Genomic DNA, 16,577 nt, shown 5'->3' on the forward strand with positions numbered 1-16,577 from the left:
TTAATAGGAAAAGGGAGTGAAATACAATTGGATGTTTATCTATAGATTAGTCATTAAATTTTTTCACAATATTGCATTTTTATTTATAGATTAGTCATTAATTTTTTATACAATTGGTTGTTTATTTATAGATTTGATTAGTCATTAATTTTTTTATAATAATACTTTATAAGAAGAATATAAATAAATTAATTAAAATTAGAAGAGATCTTATTAAATCAATCAATAAATAAATTAAAATAGAAAAAAATCTTATTTTTCTTTTTCTTTCTTTGATGAAGAAAGAAATCTTATTAAATCTATCCATAAATAAAAATAGAGTGGGCCAAGTTATTTGGCCCATTACCTAAAGCCCTAATTCCCCACACACTCCACATTCTCATACATACTTGTTCTTATTCCCAACAACTGAAACGACTCCATCTAAAAAACAAACCCCGTGACCGTCACCACCGGTCACGCTCGCCCTAACTAACTCCTCTTCTCTTTTCCCCACTCTCATGGCATTCTTCCAGAACCGCGTCGTTTTCCCGAAAGAGGAATATCCAGAGATCTTAGAGGAATACGAGTTGGAGGAAGAGGAGGAGGAAGAAGAAGACGACTACGTTTTAGAACCACACGAGTATCTCACCAACAACGAAACTGAACAATCTCATTCAACCTCCTCCGCCATCCCTACCGTCATATTAGCCTTGCCTAACGCCGCAACTGCTGTCGCTGAATCGCCTGAGCCAAAACGGCAGCGAATTGAGCAGGTGGAGGAGAAGAAGTCCATGGAGGATTCGCGGAAATTGTTTCAGCGTCTCTGGACTGACGAGGATGAGATCGTAATTTTGCAAGGGTTTCTGGATTACAACGCGAATCGAGGATCGGCTTATCATAACGACTCTGCGTCGTTCTATGATCAGATTAAGTCGAAGCTTCAGCTCGATTTCAACAAGAGCCAGCTTGTTGATAAACTGCGAAGGTTGAAGAAAAAGTATCGAAACCTTCTCCAGAAATTCGATTCTGGCAAGGAGTTTTTCTTCAAAACCGCTCATGAACAAGCTACCTTCGAAATTTCACACAAAATCTGGAACATTGCAACTCCAATTGGGATTCCTGTTGAAGACGACGGCGAAATAAACCCCAACCCTAACCCAAACGCTAACCCTAACCCTAGCCCAAATTCAGGTCATACTACGCCGGTGAAGAATGAGCCGGTTATTGAGAAGAAAAGGAAGGGATCGCGAACCGCAGCGGAGGAGAGGCAGCAGCTACGCAAGTTGAACGATAATTCAGCAATGAACAAAGATAATCATAATAATTCTACTAACAACAATAGTAGCAATGCTGAAGATGAAAGTGGTGATAAGAGTAACAGTAGGCATAACGTGCCTGTATTGATTGAAGAGACTGTGAAGAGTTGTTTGACTCCATTCTTGAAGGAGTTATCAAGTACTAGTAACATGGGGAGTCCGTTTGGTTTTGGAGGGAGAGGGCTTGGGGGTGGAGGTTTTTCATTGAATCCAATGCCATTTAGTTTTCTGAATTTCGGGAATGGGGATAAGGTGGGAGATGAAAAGTGGAAGAATCAACAGATTTTGGAGCTGGAAGTGTATTCTAAGCGTTTGGAGCTGGTGCAGGATGAGATCAAGGTTGCTTTGGAGGAGTTGAGGTCAAATTCTGGAGCTGGAGCTGGAGGAAGCAGAAAATTTTAACCATTTGATAAGTTAATAGCATATCTAGACAGCTAGTAATTTTCTTTTCACAGTTTTGGTTTTCTTTTGTTTGGAAATACAGCTTTGGCTTTTCATAATGATTGCAATTGCATAGAAACAGTTCAATAATATATGTTTTATTTTTTTACTGCTCTACTCTGCTGGTGAATTTTATTGTAAATTTACAGAGAATTGGCTTTTGATAATGGTTGGAATTGCATAGAATTCACCTTGCACTTGTAAATTTACAGAGAATTCACCATGCACTTGTTTAAAACAACATTTTAGTTTTTATGTGTTTGAAAGTTTGCAACTGTGAATGAATAAAACCTATGAAACCAGACACCTACAATGGCGTGTCTTGACAGACACATTTGATAGTTTATCAGTGTCTGTTCAATTTATTTATTTTTAAAAAATTTATGCATTTGGAGTTCTGTTTGTCTTTGAATGAAACTCGAGGGCAAGTTTGGTTAATTTCCAGAATGGCTTTGCGTTTTGTACTTTCTGAGTTTTTATTAATTATTTTAATTATGGTTTTGCTGCACAATTCTTGTTTCTTAACATATGTTATTTCAGTTAGTTTATTCAATATCAATTCTTTTGGAATATAATAATAGAACTGTGTTAACTGAAATTAACTTTTCTGACACTTTGTCAATTATTTCAATATCAAGTTTTCTAATACCTTCTCTACTTTTTAATTTTACTACTTTTACAGATTTAAAAAAATATACACAAATACATGAATTTAAAAAAGAAACAAAGGGACACATTATGTTTCCCCAATTTTAATGTTCAAATATAATTTCCGGTAATAATATAATCTACAACAAATTAAACCAAACAAGCCTGAATTCCCTCAATACAAGGGAAATAACAAATGTGTCAAACACGGTTTTTGTCAGCCTTTTTTCTCTTTCTTACATTCAATGCATAATACAGACGCTGGGTATGACAATCCCAGATAAATATCTAACAATACCCACCAGGCATATCAAATTCTATTCACATCAATGTACAAGTTAACTTGTAAAGAAAAGCTACACAGCCCAGTGAGACACAGAATATTACATCCTAGTTTCATATTGTGGAACCAAACAACAACTACACTGATTCCTAGCCCACGATTTGATACTCTCCACCAGCCTACACCAGTTCCATGCTAATCCAAGAAAATTGCAAATCTTGTAGCTTTTGCATCTAATCAAAGCCTGGACCACTGTCGGATGAGGAACCATGTCAAATCGAGGCAAAACAGAGTAGCACCTTCACTGCATCTAATAATTATCATATAAAACTATAAACATCATTGTTCTGTCAAATGAATGACTTCACATTATCATTATGTGCCCCTTCCATCGAATATGGAACTAAGATGGCCATAAAGAGAGCATAGCTAAAATTCAAGGAACAGGTTGAGAGAAAGCATAGCTCTAATTTGAGGAATGAGCAGAGAGAAAAGAAGGCACGTCAAACACTATACAAGTAAAACCCACAACAAACCTATTGATTCCCACTGTCTGGAGGTTCTTGGGGCAACCGTGTTTTAACTTGGTAAACCTTCTTCACCGGTTTATCCCGGGGTACTGCCCCATATGTAGCTTCTTGATGCCTAGTATATATTCCATTTATAGGTGCTTTAGCATTCCACTTTGGAGGTGGTGTTGGAGGACCTGCGTTCTGCACATATCGGGGTTCAAAATTGGTTGCTGGTCGAGAAATTGACGGCCTCGATGGTCTAGGTCTCGACCCTTCCTCCATTGTTAGAGAAGAAAATCCATTGTTCACATTTTGGAGTTGTTCTTGATACCGTGACCTATCTTGTATTCTAAAATTTTGCCTGTCTATGTGCCCACCATTAGATGAGACTGGATATCTATGCCTAGTCATTACACCATGGTGATTATATTCTTCATTATAACTGTTTGTGTTCTCGCCATAATATGTTCCATATCCAGATGGTCCAGTTGATTGGAACCTGTTCACTGTATGGCGAACTGGAGGTTGCTCTGTCCGTACATGAGATGTATTATTCCATTTAATGTTAAGGGTGTTCTTGACAAGACGATGAGCTGCTTCTCCTAATTGAAATCCAGTAATTGCTCCAGGTAACTGTGGCCTGTCACATGCATCACATACACAAAGGTAAGGGCATATTTCATGCATCTAGAAATTCATATGAATAACTTGAAAGCTATTCAGAACTTTTCAATCTCCTCAACATTGATTTCTCCAAATTTTGCATGAATAAATTACTTGAACAAAAAACTTAATCACAGATTACTTCTCCTCAATTATGGCAACAGATGACATTGACTTATGTTAGCACCATTATCATATGGAACATTAAACTTAGCCACCATGTATGTCATAGTTAGTCTTTTGTAATTTTGAAGCCTAGACAGCTAAAACTTGAAAATTATACTAGTGCGACTAGACATCCTCATAGTTCTATTTTTCTCACCTTTCCCTGCCTTGCTGTCCCCGACCAGCATTGTCTTCATGCCATAGCATAGGAAAAGGTTTGATATCAGTGTCTTTTACTAACTGCAAAAAAATATATATATATCAAAGTGGAGTCTGTATAATATAACTGATCACGGAAGGAAGAGAAGGAATCATCATTTATATTTTGAGTGAAACATAATATAAGCCAACACATAAATGATACCATCCATGTCAACTATCTTAGCCTAGTTATTTCCGCAATCAGGTAAATGGATAATTAACACGAACAGAACTGCATACACTGGATGAAGTGTGGTCAGCATATACAAACCTTTTTGGGTATCACTACACCATCCGGAGGTTTTGGGATGTGTCCATGCTTAGAAGGATTAAGATATGTAATATTTCTGAAATTCAAAAAACACTCAATGAGTCCTCCACCAAAGATTGTAAAATACTATGCTAGTATAGAAGAAATTACTTACAAGACTTGATTACTCTCAATATCTGGCAATCCATCAATGGGAGACAATACAATAGAGGTCAAAACATTCCTCTCACATGCCCAAAGATATCCGTTCATCCCACCACTGCAACAAATAACAGAGATAACAAAACAAGCATATAAACCTATTAATATCTACGGGTATTCATGATTTATGAGTGATGATTATTCACATTCATTCACCAACCTAGCATTTGCTTTAATCGGTGAAACACATCTTTCATGAGTAGGTAATTGGCCATAAACTTGGTAATACAATAAAATATGTGAAGCCAAATCATGTGCACGGTTGACATAAAGCAAATCAAGCATCACACTATTCCGAAGTTGTTCGTCCTCCTGCATCTAACAAAGCAAAAATTCAGCACAAAGACACGGCAAAGAATCTTGAACTCTTTTGCTTTTAAACATGAACAACACTTCAATGCATCTCACAGTTATTGATGGGTTCTTATATGAATATGTGAGTGACAATGAATTTATGAATAGAATAGTGAAAGAATGCCGTAATTGTATTATTGCGGATGAACAATTACACAGAAATAGCAATGAAGAAAATAACAAACTAATAGAGAATATCTATCAGCCCCTAAGCACACCGTGCTTCCCTCACCAAGATGGTGATCCTTAACCCTAATAGAATAATTAGATACCTACTTCCCTCCCTTCCTTTCCTATTTTATAGACACAAACTTAATTGATTATTATCTTCCCTATTTTATCGTAACAAACTCCTATAGTTATTATAATCAACTCCCATAATTATAGTAACAAACTCCCATAATTATTATAATCAACTCCCATAATTATAGTAACAGACTCCTATAATTATTGCCTCTATTCTTTTACTCCTTGACCCCTTCTTCTAGTATAGACCCTCCATACTTTCGGTCTAGGTCCATAGTTAAGGCCCACCTCGTCATCCATATCTCTATCAACACCTCCCTCCTTAAAACCAGCCTTGTCCTCAAGGCTAAATTCAGGAAATTGTCCCCTCAGATAAGCATCATCTTCCCAAGTCACATCATCCAAAGACTTATTCTTCCATTGAATGAGACTCTGCGGAACAGTCACACCTGCCTGTACTGTCAGCCTTGTACCCAACACCTTGTCAGGATAGATGTCATCATTACCAACAACCTGTAGTTCTTTAGGAAGTTCTCCTTGAACCTGATAATTGCCAACTGCCTTTTTACGCAAAGACACATGAAATACAGGGTGTATCTTGGACTGAGCCGGTAACTCCAATTTGTAAGCCACCTCTCCAATCTTCTGAAGAACCTTAAAAGGTCCATAAAAGCGAGCAACTAATTTTTGATTGATGCGTTTGACCACAGATTGCTGCCTATGAGGCCTTAACTTCAAAAAGACCCATTCACCAACCTCAAACTTCAAATCCCTTCTTTTGCTGTCAGCGTACTTCTTCATGTGTTGTTGAGCTCTAAGCAAATGCGCCTTCAATTGTTTCAAGGCTTCATCTCTCTCACTGAGTTCAAGAGCCACAGCTGCCAGTTTAGTTTCATTACTTAAAAATCTCAGCAAGTTAGGAGGTTGTCTGCCATAAACTACTTCAAAAGGGGACTTCCCAATAGAAACATGGTAAGTGGTGTTATACCAAAATTCAGCCCATGGGATCCAATATGACCATGTCTTAGGTTGTTCTGAAGCAAAACATCTCAGGTAACTTTCCAGACACCTATTTATGACCTCTGTTTGCCCATCAGTTTCAGGGTGATAGGCAGAACTCATCTTCAAATTTGTACCCTGTAGCTTCAATAGTTCACTCCAAAAATGACTCATAAAACTTGGATCCCTATCACTGATGATGGAAGAAGGAATACCATGCATCCTGATTATTTCTTTAACAAATAGTTCAGCAATAGATTTCGCACTATAAGGATGTTTGAGCAAAATGAAATGGCTATACTTAGACAATCTGTCTACAACTACCAATACTGCTTCAAATCCTTTAGACTTAGGCAAGCCAGTAATAAAATCAAGAGATAAATCTTCCCATATGGCATTGGGAATGGGCAAGGGCTGTAGGAAACCTCCAGGTGTGGTGGCTGCATATTTTTGTCTTTGGCAGACATCACATGCTCTGACAAATTCTCTGACACTTTTCTGCATGCCAACCCAGTAAAGGTTAGTTGCAATCCGCCTGTATGTTCTCGGAAATCCAGAATGGCCTCCCATGGGTGTGCTATGAAATTCTTTTAACAACAAGGGAATAGAGGGTGAATTAGCTGAGATTACCAACCTGCCTTGGTAAAATAGAATTCCCTGTTGCACATAGTAACCTGGCCTGGCATCAGGTTTTGTAGTCACTTCTTGAATAATTTGTTGAATGTTTGCATCTTGTGACACTTCCTGTAATAGCTGCTTCCCTTCTAGCCATTTAGGAGAAGATACTAACACATTCAGCTCCATCTCATCATGACATCTAGACAAAGCATCGGCATCTTTGTTCTCTAGCCCAGGTTTATACTTGACCTCAAACTGGTATCCCAACAATTTAGAAAGCCAACATTGTTGGTCAGGAGAGGAAACTCTTTGTTGTAGGAAATGTTTGAGGCTCTTGTGATCAGTATAAACCACAAATGATCTGCCCAGAAGGTAATGCCTCCCATGCTGAATAGACAACACTAAAGCCATCAATTCTTTTTCATACACTGATTTTGCAAGGTTCCCATCAGACAGAGCTTTACTGAAAAAAGCTATGGGTTTCCTATTTTGCATCAACACAGCTCCTAACCCCCTACCTGCAGCATCACATTCCACTTCAAAAGGCAAGGAAAAATTAGGACGCATCAAAACAGGTGAAGTAGTCATGACATGCTTCAATTTTTCAAAAGCCGTCACTGTTTCTCGATGCTTCAGAGTGCGAACACGCCTTCTAATTGGAGATTTCAATCCACTCATGAAATAACCTAAATATTGCTCCTCCGGCAATCTCCCCACTTGTGATGACAATAACTCAAACGCCTCAACATATTCTTCCACGTTGCCAGTTTGACGCAAGGTGGATAACTCCTCAAATGGATTTTCTAATCGACGACCGCCGTAACGCGCGATCAACGATTTCTTTAATTTCTCCCAGGATAGATCGTCCTCTGTTTCCATGAGTAAGTTGAACCAATGGATTGTTGCACCCTCCATGCTCAGTCGAGCCAATTTCACCCGCATCGAATCCGATGTATTTTGAACATCGAAGTAAATTTCAGCTCGTGTGATCCACGCCACCGGATCACCCCCTTCGAACAAAGGAAGTTTCACCTTCTTCCCAGCAAGACGTGATTCGCTCTGTGATAAATCATCCACAGATGGCTCTGGTTCCGGTGTTCTCTTACCAATCTGTTTGCTTAATTCAGTTAATAGCACACTCTGTTGTTGCATCTGCAGAGCCAGCTCCTGCAGAGTCGTTGTTACATTCTCCATCTGTTTCTCCAAAGCTTCAACCCGGTCTCCCAGCTTAGGTTGCCTTGGCATCTACAATCTCTGTTGGTAGGGTTTTTCGATCCGGCAGGTCGGACCAATTGATGGGTTCTTATATGAATATGTGAGTGACAATGAATTTATGAATAGAATAGTGAAAGAATGCCGTAATTGTATTATTGCGGATGAACAATTACACAGAAATAGCAATGAAGAAAATAACAAACTGATAGAGAATATCTATCAGCCCCTAAGCACACCGTGCTTCCCTCACCAAGATGGTGATCCTTAACCCTAATAGAATAATTAGATACCTACTTCCCTCCCTTCCTTTCCTATTTTATAGACACAAACTTAATTGATTATTATCTTCCCTATTTTATCGTAACAAACTCCTATAGTTATTATAATCAACTCCCATAATTATAGTAACAAACTCCCATAATTATTATAATCAACTCCCATAATTATAGTAACAGACTCCTATAATTATTGCCTCTATTCTTTTACTCCTTGACCCCTTCTTCTAGTATAGACCCTCCATACTTTCGGTCTAGGTCCATAGTTAAGGCCCACCTCGTCATCCATATCTCTATCAGTTATCCATTTGAAACATCTATTGAAGAGTAAAAAAGATCCAAAACAAAAGCTTCCAGCAAATGGCAACAATAATATAACAAAGGATTAATTAACACTTAGAAAATCTATCTATTTTAAAATGGTTGCAACTCATCAATATTCAACAATTCCTACTTAAATAGTTGCAGCTGCATTCCTCCTGCAAGGTTCTGGGCACAACTTAATGCAACTCACTTTATGATTCAAGAGTTTACAATAAACAATTAATCTCTGGAAAGAAACAACTCTGATTCGTTTGCAGAATCCTAAGTTCTGCATAATTCTAAACATTAGAATATTCCTGGGGGACTCCAAAAGAATTGGCAGGCTTAGTTTTACAGCTTATTCTTCTATAAATTTGAAGGACAAGTCATTATTATAGCCCGTATCAAAACCCTACCCTTCCACGCACAAACAAAACCTACCGTTAACGTGTCTTCAAGCTTCCTTGTGGCGGCAAGTAATTTCTTCTCGTCAATAAATGGCAATTTGGCAACACCCTGAAAGGAATCCACAAAATTAGTTTAAAAAATCAAGCTTAACCCTTGGGTAATTCAAAAACAATTTGAATACATAAAAAGTGATATAATACCTGCCATGCAAATTTTTTCCCACTCATATCAATCTCGAAATCTGTCAAAAAGGTATCAATGTAATACCAGAATAAGAAAATATGTAAAATATCGCAGAATACAAAGTTAATGAACAAGTTATCTATCTTACCAGCAGGGTAGAAGTGGAAAATTGGTGATGAAGGATTGGTCATCAAATCCCTATATTTTTCAGGCAGTGCATTTGAACTGTAACAAAATTAGAAAGCATCAGCAGATCACATAAATCAAAACAGTAAAGATCTAAGGACGTTCATTTGAACTGTAACAAAATTAGAAAGCATCAGCAGATCACAGAAAGCAAAACAGTAAAGATCTAAGGACGTGAGAGAGGAAGAACCTTGAAGCAGGTAGGACTCCCATAAGCTGATCAAATGGTTTGAATGGCTCTCCCGGCGAAAAAATTATTTCTAGATTAGGGAGATCTTTAAGATCGGAAGCAAAAGGAGCATAATGATACGGGTAGTACCTGGAAAAAACAATAAAAGACAATTAGAGAGAAATGGACAAGGTCATGTGTGAAAATTCAGCTAAAACGTCGGAGGCACTCCTAGAAATTCACATCAATTATCAAAAAACAACTCAGACATTAAGACTATAGCTCAGTCATCAAAGCAATCCAGTATATATCACTTGTTGTCAAATTCGAGATCCCATCTAAGATAGTTTGGGCATAGGAAAATAGTACATCGCAAGATCCCAACGAAGAGACAAAACCATATTTATTTATGTATTATAAATGTTGTGTATGTTCTTTATTAGTTTGGTGGGTCTTGATTTTTTAATTTAATTTCCTTTATTTTGTTATTAATATAATAAAAATTAGACCCAACAAAAAAAGGGGGAATAGAAAAGACATTTGGGCTCAATGGCCCAATTTCCACATGAGAAACCCTAAAGTAAGACTACACTCTCCTCTAATCCTAGCTGCCCATTTTGTCTCTCTCAGCATCTTTTCTGTTCATCTTCTCTACCAAGCCATCCCTACTCTGCCTCTCTCGATCCCATCTTATCTGTCAAGTCTCTTCTGAGTTTTTTTCTCTTCAATACGCCATCTTCCAATGGGTCAAAAAACCAACGCTTCCGGCGCGGGAAAGAGCCTCTTCCCTATGCTTTCACAGTCTCCTCGCCCCGTCGGCCACGCCACCATATGCGGAATTTTCTACCGTGCCACCACGTTGCAGGAAGATCAATGCGTAAGATCGTGTGCTTTCGGAGTTTTGGTGTGATCTTGACAGCCATGGTCTATAATTATGTTTGGAAGTAGCACTGAAGTTCCCACACAATAGAAAGATACTGGACCTGGAATGCGCACCATGCCATTTATCAAGTCCCGCTTAATAATTTAATACAATTATGAGAAAATAATGAATCCATTATTTTAATCATCTTGTCATCCTTCTAATGAAGGATTTTGATAGGATTGAAATCAGAATGATCACAGAAGAAGTATCGTGACTGAAGAATGAATTGCATTGCTCTCACGAATGAAAAGATGACAGAATAGCAGCTAACTCCATAAATCTCAACTAACTCCTTTTTCTGTTTAGTTCCTCCTTTTAATAGCATTGGTCCCAAATCTCTACCAAACCAACTAACTAGCTATTGACAGTTGTAATTACAATAATTTCAGTAACCTCCCTCCTTATTCCAACTCCTTTTCTGCTTCCTCTTTCCATAAACCTATCCAATAGGAGGCACTATTCTATCACATTCTAATATTCAAATCGTCCTAATTCATGTCTATCCATTATTAATATCTTTAAGCAAAGAAATAATCATTAAGACAATCAAACATTCAGTTTAACAGCTTTCAAGACCAACAAAAAAGGTATGAGTGGTTGGACTTGACCTTATGAGAGCAACTGTGGGATAACTTTGTCGTTTTCTGAGTTTAAAAGTGGAGTTGTCCACAAAAACTTGTTGGCTGCTATGTTACTAACAGCATATCATGTCAAGCATGTAAACTTACCAATCTACCAAATCAATCATGAAAAAAGTATCATATGTCCCAGAGCTAAAAAATAAAAATAAAAAAATCACTAACCATTTCCATGAGCATACACCATTATAATAATACTGGCAAACCCAACAAAGGCCTTCCACATATTTCAAAACCTACAAGAACAGCAGAGACAGTAATTTAAAATATTATTTTCCAATAGCAAGAAATTAATGAGAATGAGCAGGATAATTGTCAAAAGGAAGATAACTATTCAAAATCAACAAGTTCATCTGCCAATAATAAGAATTTGCATGAAGCATAACCCGAATCCTACATTCGATTTTGAGAAATATATATCCAGCAAAAAAGTTATTGGTTCCAAGATTGAACTTCATTTACACCAGTAATCTACAGATAACCCATACAATGGCAACATATTCACATGAACAGACTTACTTCTCTCCTTTGAACAAAGGTTGGGAGCAATAACACGATTTCAAGACCATCTAACATGTGTCACTGTCAAAGATACCAGTTTAGAAGGGGGGGATTATGCTTGTAGATTACCATTTTAACAGAATAAACGAGAAAATGTGACGGAAATTACGTACACGCGCACACATGCATTTCATGAATCATCTACCCAAAAAACCCGGGCTTTTAGCTGAAGAAACATGAATGATTTTTATCTTATATGTATAACACAGTCCCCCGTGAAATAGCTCTTTGGACTTTAAGCGTGAACACGCAGAAACACACCTATCTTTTACTGAAATTCAGCTTTTTATTTGAAGAATGAGGCGGCAAGGTTCAAACTCCAGACCTCTTGGTCATGGATGTTTTGTTACCGTAGTATGAAACAGCTACTCAAAAAACTGAAGTTATTAGATGAAAACATAAGATTTACCAATGGTTTAACTCTTAATATAATATCTCTAACAAAATATTAGGGTAAGTCCAATATATGAGCATGCAATGTGATCCAAGAACAGCAAATAATTTGACAAGGTTGATTATTTGTAAGTAAGAAAATATGATAGAACTTACTACATCTTTCTTAATTTTATCAATCTCCTCCAGACTTGATACACCAAACTTTTCAACATAATACCTTTCTTTGTATCCAGGCTGCCCTAACTTGACCTGAGAAAATAAGAAACATGCAGTTCATTATGAAAACTCTGCCAGGATTTCTAGATTGCTTATATCACAGACAAGTTACCCCATGTGCATGTTTGGGAACACCGGTAGAATTACTTTGGCAATCATGAAAAGTTATTCTGGTGGAGTTCCAAAACATGCTGCCGGAAGTCAACAATATAATAACTAAATTTAGCCATGAAAATACTAAGAATGTTCGGGCAATAAATATGATACCGAACCTTATCGGAAAGTGAGGGTCGTGGCTCTTGAAGCATTACTCCTCTTGCCCTAGCTCTCATCTCTTCATTATTTTCTGCCATCTATAAATACAGTAACAAAAAATAAATATCAGGAAGCAACCTACAATACAATATCGTATGAAACTAGCACAGTGCATGCATATCAGTTCACAAAATTAATTAGAAAGCAAAATACCTGCTGAATTCGAACTCGTTTCTGAAAGATTTGATCTTCATGAACAGCGACAGATTGGATAAAGTATTCCACTCTATCTAAGAAAACCTGGGAGGCATAAAGATATTCACAATGCAACACCCGTTGAAAAGAAGAAATTCCAAATTGACGATTTAAGAGTTATATACAAAAACACGATATAAGCAACTGAAGAAGTCAATAGATAATTGATGGAGAGGACTGTAAAAGAAGATATCACAACCTAATGACATTTTGATGAATAAAAAGATGAACACGGGATATAAAAAGATTACCTCGCCCGCATAAGTAAGATAGCCACCCATGGCAGTAAACTCCTTTCTATATAGATGCATCAGTAAATTTATAGCTCCCTGGAATAGTAGAAAGTGTATTAACAAGTAAAACAACGACACTAAGGTAGGAAGATAAATAAGCAGTGGAATAAAAAGGAATAACCAAACCATGTTAAGATCCTACATCAAATACATGGTAATAAAAAGCAAATAGCAATGTCATCTTTTCTGTTTCAAGTACAGGTTAGTGTAACAGGGTGCCTTCCAGATGCTTACCTCCCTGATCTCTAATGTTGGCATATGAGGAAGAAAGTCGTTGCCGACAAAGAAGCATAGAAATACAAAATCATCCACTACTCGTTCAAAGTCAATCTCAAAAGGAGGGTTGGGAATCTCCAATTCATATTGCAAATATTCACGAAGCACCCAGATATTAAGAAACTGTGAATACTACGAATTAGTTTAAAGTTAAAAAGAAAAAGAAAGTAAAATGAAGATTCAGATCAACATGCAGGATTTCAATCTCCAACCTGATATTTCTTCTTGTGAATTGGTTTATCATCAGCAGGACTCCCGTCCTCAGTTTTAGTTTCTGGCTTACCGTGACAATCAGCTGCATAATGGCCAACTTGGCCACACACAAAACACTTGTCCTGTTGTCCAGGTAAAGTAATTACCTGTCCATCAAGCAATTAATCATTTGATACTGTGAAAAATATTTCCAACAGATACTATCTATTGATATCAATGAGATAACAGTATCAGCCGAGCAAATCACGCATTAGAAACTAACCTCCCTCAATATTGAGAAGTGAACCTCATGAGTAGCTAAGGAGAGCATAATCAAATCAGCATCCTGGTTTAAAGATCATAAAATATCATGCAAAAATCAAAGAAAGGATAAAAGCACCCTAGACAGATAAAATGAAAACTTAAATTAGGTCAAAACAAAACGTACCAAACCATACAAACAATGGCGAGTATTCGGATTGAAACCAGGAACATTACGTTGTAACCGGATGTATTCCATTATTTTATGTTCTCCCTCACCAGGAACATTTGAATCAGAAAGTATAACCTTCAAATAATTAATCATCCAATGCAGCCCATAAATAAATATTTAGAGAAAGGGCATCCTGAAAGCCAGATGTATAAGGGAGAAGAAAATAGATGGGATTACTCCAGAAGAAAGGAATCATCCCATCTTGAAGGGATCAAGCGGCAATAAAGAATTAATAGGATGTGGTTTCAATTGTTTAGCACCTTTATATTTTTCCAGGCAGGGTTGAGGTTCAATCTAGTCTGTACATAAGACTGAAGAGCCACTGACAGAGCTGCCATAAATTTAGTACCAGGGGTAATGACATTTGAGTCTGAAGTCTCGGGCTTATCTTTGGAAGACAAAAGTGTTCCCTCACTGATGGATTCTTTCCTCAGCCTTTCCTCTTCCGCTTCCTATAATGTTTAAAAATAACTCAGTAACTTCATCAGGAAAAAGTAGGAGAACCTTGAAAGAATGAGCATATTAACATTCTTACAGACTCGGCTGCATCTTTTGCAGCTCGGAAGCGCCGAGAACGTTGCTGATTCATTTTTGCTCGTGGTGCAACACCATCTGCAAATTTCAATGTAAGGAAACAGGAGACAAAAGCTGGCAGGGCAAGAATAATAAATGTAAACAAAAAAAACATGAAGATGGACAGAGAGATTGTGTGCTATGGAACTAAGACTTTTTAAGGACAAAACATTGCAGCCTTCGAAAAATTGGATGTGTAAGTTTTTTTTTAATAAATACTCACGAGTCTTATTATAGAAAGATTTACACTAAATTTGAAATGTTCAAATCAAACTTCAAACCATATAGTGGTGGGTTTAGTTGGAAGAAAAAAAAATTAAGAGAAGAATGCAAAGCAAGACGACAAGACATCCTCACAAAAAAGCAAACAGAAGGTTTTTGGAACCAAATTGCTGGATGTTGGTAAATCCACCTCTTTAATGCAATGTTTTAAAAACCAGACCAAACTGGTTGAACCGGGAACCAGCCAACTTACAGGTTGGTTTCATCTCTATTGTACTACAGTCTGGTTGGACCGAATTGGTTCAACCGAATTGAATTGTACTCAAACAGCGGTTGGTTTAACTGGTATTTTGTTTTCTTAACACTTATTTATTTATTTATCTATCATTTGATTCAACTGCGGCTGAACAAGTTAAACCAATTGAACCATGACCCAGAGGTCTCATCACACCGACCTGATCTCTGGTCTAGTTTTCAAAACATTGCTTCAATGTGATTTCTAGGTTATAACATGAAGTCCTAACTTCTAACACAGTAGGGTTTAGCAACAGAAATAAGACAAGTCCACAATGAGTGATGTTAATATGTTACGGAACAAAGAAAATAAGAAAATACCACTACTACTACTTAATAGTACATAGTAAACATACCAGTTGCAAGGAAGAGAAGCTTCCTCGGACGAACCAACAAAAAGAGATGGTCAACGTAATCAAATATCAATTTAAACACTTCATCATAAGTAGCTGGCGCTGGCTGCATTTATAAGATTTATGAATCATAATAAGTGCATACAATTTTACAACTAATTTGTATACTTAAGAAGCTCAAACTAATTAAATTCCAAAACAACAAAAGCCCAGAAATTCACTTCAGATCACTTTATAATAACACCTAAACTTAATTAAATCAAGAAGGGGGTGGCAGAACTTAAAACGATTAGTTGAAATTAAGAAGAAAAAAGTGAAGAGAAGAATGTTACTGCATACTTTGCCATCAGGGTGAAAACAAGGATGAATGATGCCGTTCATGTCCAAGTACAAGTTGTCGAACTCCATTCCGTTGGGATTTGGCGTGGACGCGTCAATAGGCAAAGGAACGCCGTCGTCGGTGACGGTTGGTTCCTCTTCGACTACATCGGCGATCGAGAGTGGGTAACGGTCGGCGAGCCACCGGTAAAAAGCTGGGACTCCCATAACTTGGAGGGGTTTGGGAACGGTGAATTAGGGGAAGAGTGTGTTCGTGAAGAGTTGTTGTAGATGGACGGAAATTCCTTTCTAGTGCTGTTTCATTCAATTTGGATGCACGGTTCCATCACAGTCACACTAATTGCCTCGGCGAAGGTAACAACATCAAATTTTCATGTATTTTTTTTTTCATTTTTTTTTTAACTAACCATGTCTTAAATGAATGTCATTATCAAAAAATTTGAGCATTCATTTTTTCAAAAAAAAAATTTTAATAATTTATTTTTTAGATTATTTTTCAAACTATCATACTTTGAAAAGTTGGCGTCAGATGAATCGGCGTCACCTCTCTAAATTAAAGAGGAGGTGTCAATTGGATTGACTTGTGCATTTAGTGTTGTCAATCCAATTGGCGTTTGTGTGTTAGGTTATAAAAGAGGCGTCAACTAGTCTGATACT

The 16,577-nt window shown here is 37.2% G+C and overlaps 2 protein-coding genes across 3 annotated transcripts; one reads left to right on the forward strand and one right to left on the reverse strand.

Moving 5' to 3' along the window:
* The first annotated feature begins 386 nt into the window (after window positions 1–386).
* LOC127097903 (probable transcription factor At5g28040) lies at window positions 387–1,856 on the forward strand. Its single transcript, XM_051036387.1, has one exon. The coding sequence runs from the start codon at window positions 501–503 to the stop codon at window positions 1,698–1,700; it is 1,200 nt and encodes a 399-aa protein (XP_050892344.1). The 5' UTR covers window positions 387–500; the 3' UTR covers window positions 1,701–1,856.
* Window positions 1,857–2,537: 681 nt separating this feature from the next.
* On the reverse strand, window positions 2,538–16,298 carry LOC127097902 (5'-3' exoribonuclease 4). Of its 2 annotated transcripts, none has more exons than XM_051036386.1 (22): window positions 15,921–16,298; window positions 15,585–15,687; window positions 14,675–14,751; window positions 14,400–14,591; window positions 14,095–14,214; window positions 13,930–13,992; window positions 13,667–13,813; window positions 13,413–13,577; window positions 13,137–13,214; window positions 12,844–12,930; window positions 12,648–12,728; window positions 12,313–12,408; window positions 11,368–11,438; window positions 9,661–9,789; window positions 9,433–9,509; window positions 9,302–9,342; window positions 9,135–9,209; window positions 4,844–4,995; window positions 4,637–4,741; window positions 4,483–4,558; window positions 4,168–4,250; window positions 2,538–3,822 (listed from the first exon to the last, which is right to left on the reverse strand). In XM_051036386.1, the coding sequence occupies exons 1-22, from the start codon at window positions 16,125–16,127 to the stop codon at window positions 3,207–3,209; spliced, it is 2,841 nt and encodes a 946-aa protein (XP_050892343.1). In that variant the 5' UTR covers window positions 16,128–16,298; the 3' UTR covers window positions 2,538–3,206. The 2 variants fall into 2 exon arrangements, with proteins under 2 accessions (XP_050892343.1, XP_050892342.1); XM_051036385.1 differs by having other exon boundaries at window positions 4,844–5,001.
* Between the last annotated feature and the right edge of the window lie 279 nt (window positions 16,299–16,577).

The sequence above is a fragment of the Lathyrus oleraceus genome, chromosome 6 (assembly GCF_024323335.1).
Source record: "Lathyrus oleraceus cultivar Zhongwan6 chromosome 6, CAAS_Psat_ZW6_1.0, whole genome shotgun sequence".
NCBI lineage: Eukaryota > Viridiplantae > Streptophyta > Magnoliopsida > Fabales > Fabaceae > Lathyrus > Lathyrus oleraceus.